The sequence below is a fragment of the Lepisosteus platostomus genome, chromosome 15 (genome assembly GCF_059453375.1).
Source record: "Lepisosteus platostomus isolate fLepPlt1 chromosome 15, fLepPlt1.hap1, whole genome shotgun sequence".
Classification (NCBI taxonomy): domain Eukaryota; kingdom Metazoa; phylum Chordata; class Actinopteri; order Semionotiformes; family Lepisosteidae; genus Lepisosteus; species Lepisosteus platostomus.
In genome coordinates this window covers 12,482,190-12,493,188 of record NC_142625.1, presented here as the reverse complement: position 1 = coordinate 12,493,188, position 10,999 = coordinate 12,482,190, and the positions used below count along the sequence as shown (strand labels likewise).

Genomic DNA, 10,999 nt, shown 5'->3' with positions numbered 1-10,999 from the left:
TGTTTCCTGTGAGGCTGCGCTTGGTGTTGGTAAGCATTAATTTAATGGTAATCATTTTGTGTTCTGCCAGCGCATAATTTACAACACAAAACTGAGGTTTGTCAAAATAGGTCATTATCTTGCTCAGTGATACTGGATCTCTTGCAGCAATATTTGCTGCAGCTCTTGAAATAAAATCTAGATGCCATGTATCATTCCAGTTTTTAATAACCTGAACCTCAATGTCTTTTTCTGCGTAAGGTTTAGGTTCATTATCTTTGGCACAGCCCCAGAGATCAAACTTACAAAAATGCATTGATCCTGAAAGGAAGCTTTTATTAACACCCACAGTTTCCTTTTTTGGAGGGGAGGAGGGGGGGGGATCTCTTCATAAAATTCCAGGTATAGCACCTTTCTCTCACATAACTTATGAAAGTCAGTAGGTGTCTGTTTTGATATGATACAAAAATAAGTCATTTCTTTGTGATATTATCTTTGATCCCCACAGCATAATATTGAACAATTCCAATGTCAAAGTAACCTAAATAAGATATACAAATGCTTTGGTTGCATACACACTATATATAAATCACAAATATAAAGATAAATCTTGATTCAGCCACCACAAAATAAAATATTTTATTTGAAAATGTCAAAATAAAGATGGGAAAATATACAACCTATTTTAATGATTACCTCTTTCTGAAGCACAAAGGCTGTTTCTGTCAAGATTTTCTTTGTTTCCAATTTGCTTTTTATTTCCAATGGTTCTGTTTTAAATAAAGGGTGAATAAAAAGATAAAAATACATAAGATTCTGTTCTATAGATCTTTGTTCTATACAGTGTGGAAATGTCATACCATAGAAGAAAAATCTAAACAATTAAATTCTTGTTATAAATGCTCATCAAGACATATCATTTACTATAAAACCAGCTACAATCAGAAGAAGAGCAGAATGAATCACTTCTGTTTTAAATTTGCACGTTTTTTGACAGAGGGAAATTAACTATTTATTAAACTAATTTTGTTCATTAATATTAAACAAGCAAAACAAATATTCATTAAAATGAGTAATGAAATATGAAATCAAAATGTAGGCATCTGCTATTATAATAACATAATTTGGTTCTGCTTTCAGAAGGTGAAGACTGAAAACATGAGCTGCTGGAAGGCCCCAGGAAAAGCAGGGAAGAACCAGTTTTCATTAAATAAATGTTTTCTTTGCCAAGGAAGAGACCAGATGCCTTTTAATCCTTGCCAAATTTCTGATTCCTTAAATTAAAGGACTGAGTTAGAACTACACTGTGAGATTCAGGGGCCGCTATAAGATCTCACGTCTGGAATAAAAAAAAAAACTCATGAAAGGACCTGGAGACAATGAACAGCTTGTCTGAGTGCACCCATTACGGGGATCCTCCTAATGGGCTTTTTGGAGCAACATGCGGGAATGTTAGACATCCAACACAGCTCAGTTATGACTGTTGAGGACAGCTCTTAGCCATTCTGTCCATCTTCTGTTTCAATGGCTTCTTGTCTTCAGTGTCCAGGATGTTTTTTGTTCTTCTTCTTCTTCATTTTGTATTCCCCACAACATACAGCTGGTAGAGGCATGCATGACAGGTTCCAACTGAATGCAGCAGAAGTGTGCAATTCACAAAACAGGAATCAGAACAGGGTGCAATTTATGAGCTATAGATTTCTTCAGATCTCAGTACTTCTGTGTCAAAAGTGTTACAACTACACATTAGTTGTATTAATGCAACCCTGATGTAACACAGGGCAGTGTGATATTTATCTTTGCCCTCTCACATTCTGAGGGTCCTGGGTATTTCTCTCCATTATATTCTCCCTGTGTTAATACAAGTTTTCTCTGGGTGATCTAGGTTTAATTGGCTGTCCTAAAATTGTACCATTCTCTGTGGTGGTTGGTTGTCTTTGCACAGTGTCGAAGGGAAGAGGAGTTGTGTGTTCTTAGTCCCTCTTTGTGCTGGGTTTCCAGGACAGACTCACCAGTCTTGATCTAATTGGCTGCAAAGTTAAAGTGAGCATATTAAAAAAAGGTGGTGTTCCAGTTTTCCCCTTGTCCTTCAGCACCCACTGCATAAAAATTTACCTTCTTCATGGTTGAAGTCATCAGACGCTTCCAGGACATACCTTTGGACCTTGCAATGTCTGCTTTATTTTGTGTTTGCTGTGTTGTATTACAGTAACATTAACATAAACCAAGTATGTTCATTTTAATCTGACAGGACTCTTTAAATAGTAAGAAACGCCACACAAGAATACATGCCATTCCATTTCTCTAGAAACACTAAAAAACAAAATTAAACACAAAACATTTATTCACTTTAAACATTTTATTACAGACAAATGAAAATAAAAGAAGCATTGTGACACAAAATGGACGCGCTGGTGCCCAAAGAAAACCCCAGCACCAAGAGAATGCAAAAATAATAATAACCAAACAAAATTTAAAAAAGAATGCACCTTTGTAAAAACAAGCCAAAAAAAACAGTTACTTCATAATCGTTCATAAATAGATAGGAACCAGTCGAAAAAAAATTAAATAGAACTTGGGCAAATGGCTGAAAATAATATAATAATGCAATAGAACAGATAAAAAAATCTTCCATCACTGGCTTTACAAATAAAAGAAGTACATTTGGCAGGTTTATACACAACCTCAATGTCTTCCCCCTAATAAGTTCCTTAAAACCATAAAAGTGTGCTACGGTGAATATAAAATGTATGTCTTAAAAGTAAATGCATTTTTTTCCACAAAAAAGTATTCAGAAGGATGAGTTCAACACAATTCTAAAACACCTAGTAAAACTACTTGAAAACTATAAACCCACTGTTATGTTTATCTTTAGTAACATTTCACATTTAGCAATTTCACCTGTACAAGTCATGTTGGGGACTGGAATATCAACCTGACTGGGAAAGCAACTAAACATGGAGCAGAAGTCTGTTCTTTATAGACAGACCCCTCAAGACATGTGGTCTGAGAAACAAGGTGAGTCTTTTTTTATCCAAATCCCTTCATACTGTCAGGACACTAAATCTTATATAGTCTTTTCCTGGGTAAAACGCACCAGTGAGCACAGTTTTTAATGCAAGATTTAGTGTGTTAAATCCTTCATTGAAAACATTTGCATTAAATTCAAATTTACAAAAAATAAAGATAAAAAAATCAGGAAATACAGCTACAGTATTATGTAAAGGAAACATCTGGACTTCAAGATTCTCAATTTGATCCCTAGCAGTGATATATACAATCACACTGTGACAGATCAGAAAAACCTTGACAGGTCTATTATGATACAAAAAGCTTGATTTCTTTCTTGTTACTATTATTTATTTTTGCAATTCAGTGCAGCACCTATGCACTCAGTTTCTCACTGCCCTCTTACACCATGTGGCATATACAGAGCCTGCTGCGTTCAGGTGACACCAAAGCAGGCGTCGAATCTACAAGCGTTAAAGTCCCTACAGGATTTGTCCATAACAGAGCTTGTGGCAAGCAACAATGACAACAAAAAATAAATAAAACAATTGAAAAGCAATCAAAAAAAGAAGAACTTTATTGTCTTCATAGATTAAAGCTGAACGATGCCTCAAAAAAGTAGGCCCATAGTTTTTTAATTTTATTTTTTAGGTTAAGAGGAGTGCTATGACTCAGGCTCTAGTTGAGGCCCGTACTTCTAAGTGCTTGGCAAAATAGGCTCACTAGTAGTCAGTCGGACTTGCTTGAAATCCTTCTAAAAAACACAACAAAAATAGTAATAATGTGGGTTGGGGTGGTGTTGGGGGGGGGCTCCCTGGTGTCCTGTCTTGTAGACCTGCTTCAGCTTCAAGTGAGGTAGAGTGGCTTATCCCTTGGTATCATGCTGCTGCTGAAAAAAGAATGGGACAAAGGAATTAATGTTGACTGGGAAACATTAAATGACAGCTGCATACAGACTGAGTCATTTTAGCCTTTTTGTGGCTAACTTGGTGATCACCTTGCTGGGATATATAGTGATCAATGGCTGAGGACAGCTTCTTCAGCTAGGCTGTGATGTTTCGAAGCCATTCACCTTTTAAATTATCCAATAAATAAAAGCAAAAAAGGCAATTGAAGGACTTCTGCACTATGGAAGAATAAACACCTTGCTTCCCTGAGACACAACTTCTGTGGAATACCAGTTAAAGGACGGTAAAATCGGCAATAGTACATGAGAAATATAAATCAACCCTGCCCCTTTTTCCTAATTGAAGCACAATCTAGTAAACCTTAAAACTGTTATGGTAGTGTAGAACCTTCTTTCCATGTGTCACTGACAGCAAAGACCTTAATAATAATAATAATAATAATAATAATAATAATAATAATAATAATAATTGCTTACACTTATATAGCGCTTTTTTGGACACTCCACTCAAAGCGCTTTACAGGTAATGGGGACACCCCTCCACCACCACTACTGTGCAGCCCCACCTGGATGATGGGATGGCAGCCATAGTGCGCCAGTACTCTCACCACACATCAGCTATTAGTGGGGAGGAGAGCAGAGTGATGAAGCCAATTCATAGATGGGGATTATTAGAAGGCCATGATTGGTAAGGGCCAATGGAACCTTCAGCTGTTGTCTGTGTGGATGTCACCAAACAGAAGTATTTTGTCATCTGAACTGTTAAATAAATACTGAAATTCAGTCCTTTCCCTCCCTGGGTCTTACCCAAGCAAATAAACGTCTTTCTTTGTGCTGCCAATGTACAGGAGTTTGTCTTAAGAAAGATGCTTTTACAAATATCACAAATATTTTTAAAAATGTCACAGATGTGATCAGGGATCGGATATGTTAAGTATGTGGTAAGGATTATTAGGTTTTAGAGTGCTAAGAGTGATCTGAAGAGATGTATTACATATTCTGTGATAGACAAGACTCTGATCAAACAGGGTCACTGTAAACTTAGAGGGCAGGAGTTTGTAAAAAGAGAGTTCATCATTCTGTAAGACAATGTTTTCCAATCCTAGTTCTGGAGTATCCCAATCTCTTTTGCTTTCATTCATTTAATTCAAGCTGAGCTCTTAATCAATTAAGCTTACTGAGACAATTAATTGATTTATATGTATTTTCTGAACTCATGAGTTAATCTAATTAATAATCTCCTTTGTCTGTATCATTTCCAAACAACAGATCAGAACTCTATTTCAACTTATTTTAAAATTCTTACTTTCCTACATCTTTTCGAACTGACTCTTATTTATTGTCAATTAATGCTGTTTAGATACTGGTGGGAAGACCATACACCTAGCACTGTGTTCATGCTCATTTCTGACCTTTCTCTTTTATTAAGAATTTGGGTAGATTTATTAATATAAAACAAACAGTTCAATTTAAGAGCTTAAAGGGCTAGACTGACAAGGTTTGGCTGAAATGAAAACCAGAGGAGAGGATACAGAGGTTATCTCAGGATCCAGAATTAGGAAAAACACCCCAAAGATATCTGGTTGGCTGTATTGAGAAGAAATTACAATGGCCTTGTATCACTGGCCTGTTTAACTCAATTTCAGCTGCACATCTCACTCACTCCAATAAGCTGAGGGACTCACCTGCAGTGGTTGACTCCACACTCCCTATTGCAGTATTCATTGTCCCATTCTGGATTCTGTCCTCCCACTGGATTAGAGGATCCTGGAGACTGAGAGCCAACACTGTTCTGATACTCTGACTGGATGTGAGAGAAGCCCTAAGAGAAAGAGAAAAAGCTTTCCATCAGCCTCCATAATCTTTAAAAAAATTTGTCCTTTTTTTAAAGTGGTACCAACTACACTGCATCTGCAGTACTCCCATCTCTCTACTTCAGATTTAAGTGTTCCCCTTAGCCCTCAAGCTAAAGTGTGAAATATTCTACAGCATGACAGCAGTGGTTTAAATTACACTCAGTCTGTATTTAGAACATGCAAATTGTGAGCAGGTGAATGATCCAGAGCTCATGCATGCACATAACTTAACAGGAGAATATTTTGTTGTTTATTTGCTTGTGGTATTCTGAGGAAGCTGCTGTAAAAGGTCAAAGCTGTAATGTGTATTGTCTTTATTTCTGGCTGTGCATCATTTGTTGTAACTAATATTCTACAAAGGTGCATTTGAAGTTGGTAATATATACAGTAGGACTGGTATGTCAGAAAAGATAAGATCCAAATAAAAAAAAATAAAGATCTATTTGAAGAATAGGGACTGTACCAGGAAAACTGCAAAAGCTGGTGTCAACAACATTCTTCAATATTTGTTCTAAACTTTAAACGGATTGCCCCAGGATACCCCTGGAAATGTTTTTTTTTTATATCTATGGATTTTCTCCTGATTAAACACCTTCATAAAGCAAAATCTGTCTTCAAACCTTTTTTGTCCTGACGCAGGGTAAGCCACTGCATGAGAGGCCTAAGCAATTAAAAAAGCAGAAGTGGTAACAGGAGAACCAGTTGGCACTGTTTTGAACACACCAGACTTACCTGCTGGCCTGGGGGAGGTGAGTGAAGAGGAGCCTGTAGCCCCATCTGGTGGGAGATGATTGGCTGTGATTGGACCTGCTGCATGCGGATTGGCTGGTTGAGGAGGGAGGTCTGGTGCAGGGAGAGCTGTTGGTGGAGTGGTGGGCTGATCTGGAAAGTGGATGGGGGTGAGGCACTAATGCTGGGCAACATCTGGGACTGGCTCAGAGTCCTGGGCAGGCTGTGGTGTGATGGGCCACCATAGCTCTGCAGGTCTGAGAGGGGGAAGGATCCCGGGCCCAGGTACGTGGAGGAGGGCTGGTGTGGCACGCTGTACATGGGCTGTTTCGGCGGCATCATGTGCGAAGCCTGGCTTGTTTGGGCACTTTTCGTTTCCACCTGGTCGCTATAGCTCTACAGATAAAGAAGGCAAATATAGAGAACATTTAAAAAGTTCTAGAAGGGAGACTTCTGTTCAACTCTGTAATTACATCTTTATTCACTCAGTGGAACAGCTGTTGCACTGGCTAAGTTCAAACCGAGTAAGAAGTGACACAAGGCCCATGCCATTCTTTAATACATTGCTGTAAGTGACACATCCTGATACCGATGTTAAGATGCACTGCATGTTGTAAAGCACAATTTGTGCATCCATTAGATACTTCTTTTGCTTCAATGGCATGGGACTAGACACTGAACTGAATTAATTTATCAAAGCATTTAATATGCTAGACCATTAGGACTACATATATTACTTTAAATAACACTATGAAGCCTCTTCTCCTCATTTTTTATCTGTCACAGTTGTTAACCAGATCTATCGATGATAGTTATCTTGTAATGGACCTCATTTGTATGAATTGTGCAAGGCCACTGATATAATCAATAGATACTGTACCTAGCTGAATGAATGGAGGTGTGAATTTGTACGTTTGGGAGCAAGACAGGATTTTCAGGGCTAAGAATGAGATGAATGCCAAAATAGGTCATCTGGACATTAACATTCTAAATAGTAGAAAAGTAGAAATAGTAGAAAAAGGCAACATGTGCAAAATCATAGCATCTTTCTTTTTGTCCTGTGGTGCTAGAGGAATGTGGTTAATTATGAAAATAGATATTTGCATTAGAATGCTGCATTAGTCATAAGCATCGCATGTCAACACCAGAACAAGGCTCTTGCATGTGTGAACAGATACACAGTTAAATAAGTGTTTGATAAGACAGACGCTGTTTTTTAGAATTTTGGACTGAACTGATTTACTACTGCTACTTGCTTTACAATGCCACATTCAGATAAAGTGTGGTAATCAAGCTGTATTTGTTTACTGTGGAGCACAAATTATTAAGCAGCCCTTGCATGTGATAAGACACCAGATGCATACAGAACATTTGATTGGAGAAAAAATAGCATTCAATCAGCTTTCAATAGATTGAAATTCCCATCCCTACAGAAAATATATTTTTAAACGCTTTAAAAGTCTATCCATACTCTACCTTAATTTTATTAACACAGCAAGAGCAACATAGAATCTGTTTCAAATTTATATTATTCAAAAAAAATTTAATTCCTTCAAATGATTCCCATAAGGTGCACCAGTTTTAGTTTCTTCTTATTATTTTTTCTTCACAATACTTTAAATGCCTGCCAATTTACAGAAACATCAATCACATATTTGAATTACAGATTTGACAGAATATTTAATTACGTAAAATGACAGATGAGATTCATTCTTAATAAATACTGCCCTGGGAACACGCTGATGAATAAACCATTCAGTCTGTAATCATGGCTCTTGTTTTTTGGGGTGTAGAAGATTTAAAAGAAAGAGAGAGAGTCAGAGAGGGAGGGAAAGGGAAAAAAGCACAGAGATGCTGCAATTCCATTTTTTTGGGTAGCTGAAGGAAAAAGAAATGAGTTTCCAAAGTACAGTAAAGTACTGTGAGGTCTGCACAAGGAAAACTGCAAAACTACAGTTTAAATACACAGATGTGATCACATTAAATACACAGATGTGTAATTAAATACACAGATGTGATCACTTCTTGTGAACAAGTCAAACTATTAATTTCATCAGTCTATTCTGTTTGTTGAAGCATGATCTTTTTTCACTCTTAATAACCCCCCTAAACACATATTCAACTTCATTTTCGCACACTTGACTCAGAAGGTGTGATTAGGGCCCAGGACTCAAGACTGAATGATTGTGGGTCCAAATCCGCACTGGGGTGTTGCTGTTGTATCCTTGAGCAAAGTACTTCAAATATACAATTGTAAGTTACTTTGGATTAAAGCATGATCTGAAAAATTAATAATAACTTGATCAACTACACAATCGCAGGGGGGTAAAGAGGAGTACCTGATTGATATCCTTAATGGATGAAAGAGTACTTGATATAGGAGTACCTGATTGATATAGGAATGCTCCCATTAATATAGGAGTACTTTAAATACAAAGTCCCATTGCATATTCTCTCATATCACAGATAATAACCAAAACAATCCTAGTTACCTGCTCCACATCACCAATTGATGGATAAAGTCTAACTTTAAAGTTTTTTAGAGTTTTTGTACAACATAATTGACGATATCACTACTTTACTAGTATTCCCTCAACTACGCCTCCTACCTGAACGCTTGTTTCTGCTGGGTCTCCTTTTTCTTGTTTTTCTCAACTGGTATTGCATATGAAATCTCTCCTGGATTCCTTTTCCTTCTTTTAAGTCTTTTACTTTAAAATGTGCTTTGCCAGCAGGCATTTTCATACCTGAGGTACCTCTTTCCAGTACAGCCCATACTGACTATGGCATACAGATAGAACTGAAAGAAGACCCTCCCTCATCCGTGGAATTTATGTTCTGAAAGTACTGAGGTTCAGTTCTTCCTGGTAATGTTCAAGGCAATCTGGAAACCCAGGCAACTGGAAGCACAGTGCCACAAGGCAGGCCTATGTGACGAACTGAATGCCAATCCATAGCAAAGGAACAGACACAACAGGACAGAGACAATTTAGAGAAAACTATTAACCTTGTCAGGCTTTGGGAGGTGGGATGAAACCAGAAAAGTCAGAGAAAACGGTACGCTGCCATGCTAACCCAGATTATGATCTTCTTAAGATGCAACACATACAGTATGCCTCAGAAATGTAGGGAATGTGAGGCATACAGTATGTTGTTGTTTCCCCTGTTGGCAAACTGCCCACTCCACAGTAAATTAGTTAGACAAGTAATCTGCCCATGGAGTATATTGGGGTTGCTTAGCTGGTACAGCAATACTTTTTATGTTTATAAACATGTACCATAGCCTTGGTCAATTCATATATTACCTTATTCCTTATAGATTACCTTAATGTGCACCATCAATAAATCATTTTTACACAGCTCTGCACTGTGATTCCATTGATTTCGTTGGATGCTGCATTTATTTTGCTTCCACTTTGTCTCTTAGAGCAGTAAACAACAACGCCCTGACCTTTCAACATAAATCAAGACATCATATGCTGGTAATAGGAGAGCATAGTCTCACTATTCCTTCAGCTGAGCAGATGCAGAAGCGGTAGTGTTAGGCTTCACAATTAATAATGTATAGACATGAAAGAACCATGAAGGGCAAAGAAGGCCTTAATTAAATCACCTTTTTATTTTTAGGGCAGGAACATCCATAACTTCAGCATATTTATATTGTTGCATGCTGGAGGCATCCAAATGTTTGCATTTCACATCATATTACTCTGTTCATGAGTTATAACAATGGGCATTCTGAGTGTTTGCATAGCTGTGTTTGGTTGACTGTCCTTTAAACAGTCAAACATAACCAGACCATTGTAATATTTTCTAACTAGCCTCCATGTGGGATGAGACACAGGCAAAGCAGGCTATGAGACACAAAAAAAGAGCGTAGAGACATAGGGAAAGAGTGATAGGACAGAAGGAACAGAAGCAGAAAAATGGGCAGCTTCATTGGAACCTCACAATCTCCAGGTAATCGGAGCATTAAAATGATTGAATCCAAGTCTTAAGTAAGGGACTTTTGATTTATCTCTATAAAATTCCTATTCTTATTTGTGGTATCCACCAGGCTTAAAGCAATCTCTCATTTTGTTATGAATTCAATATTTTGAACATGGAAATAGGCTCCCATTTATTGAGCATCAAAGTAATAATACCCATATATAAACTACTGTAGCTTCACCACACTGTTCTCCTTCCTACTGATAACATATGTGTGGTGGGCGTTCCGGCACACTTTGGCTGTCCTATTTTCCTCTTTTCTTTTTGTATTGTATGTATGGCTAAGTTGCCAGGTCGAGTTCTATTTTCCCTTGTCTGTAGAAGGCAGGACCTGATACTTACTGTATTGTAAATATCTGTAGTGTATTAGTAGTGAATGTGTGTTTTGTATTAATAAATTATTGTTTGTCCTTTTTTTACCACCTTGTTATTTCTTCGTTACCACACAGTGATACAGAAACAAAGACAACATGTGCGGAGTGGTGCTCATTTTTCCCTGACAACAGATAATGTATTAATTGTTACTTTT

The 10,999-nt window shown here is 37.5% G+C and overlaps 1 protein-coding gene across 5 annotated transcripts in view; it reads right to left on the bottom strand.

Annotated features, from left to right (window-relative positions):
• Positions 1-2,319: 2,319 nt before the first annotated feature.
• Positions 2,320-10,999, bottom strand: part of tox2 (TOX high mobility group box family member 2) — a 148,030-nt gene continuing 139,350 nt past the window's right edge. For 4 of the 5 annotated variants that reach the window (XM_088608242.1, XM_088608240.1, XM_088608241.1 and 1 more), the window contains 3 exons: positions 6,484-6,876; positions 5,581-5,717; positions 2,320-3,877 (listed from right to left, as the gene is read on the bottom strand). In XM_088608242.1, coding sequence (XP_088464368.1) covers positions 3,835-3,877; positions 5,581-5,717; positions 6,484-6,876 — 573 coding nt within the window. In that variant the 3' untranslated portion in view covers positions 2,320-3,834. The remainder of the gene's footprint in view (positions 3,878-5,580; positions 5,718-6,483; positions 6,877-10,999) is intronic. The other variant, XM_088608239.1, reaches the window with a different exon arrangement.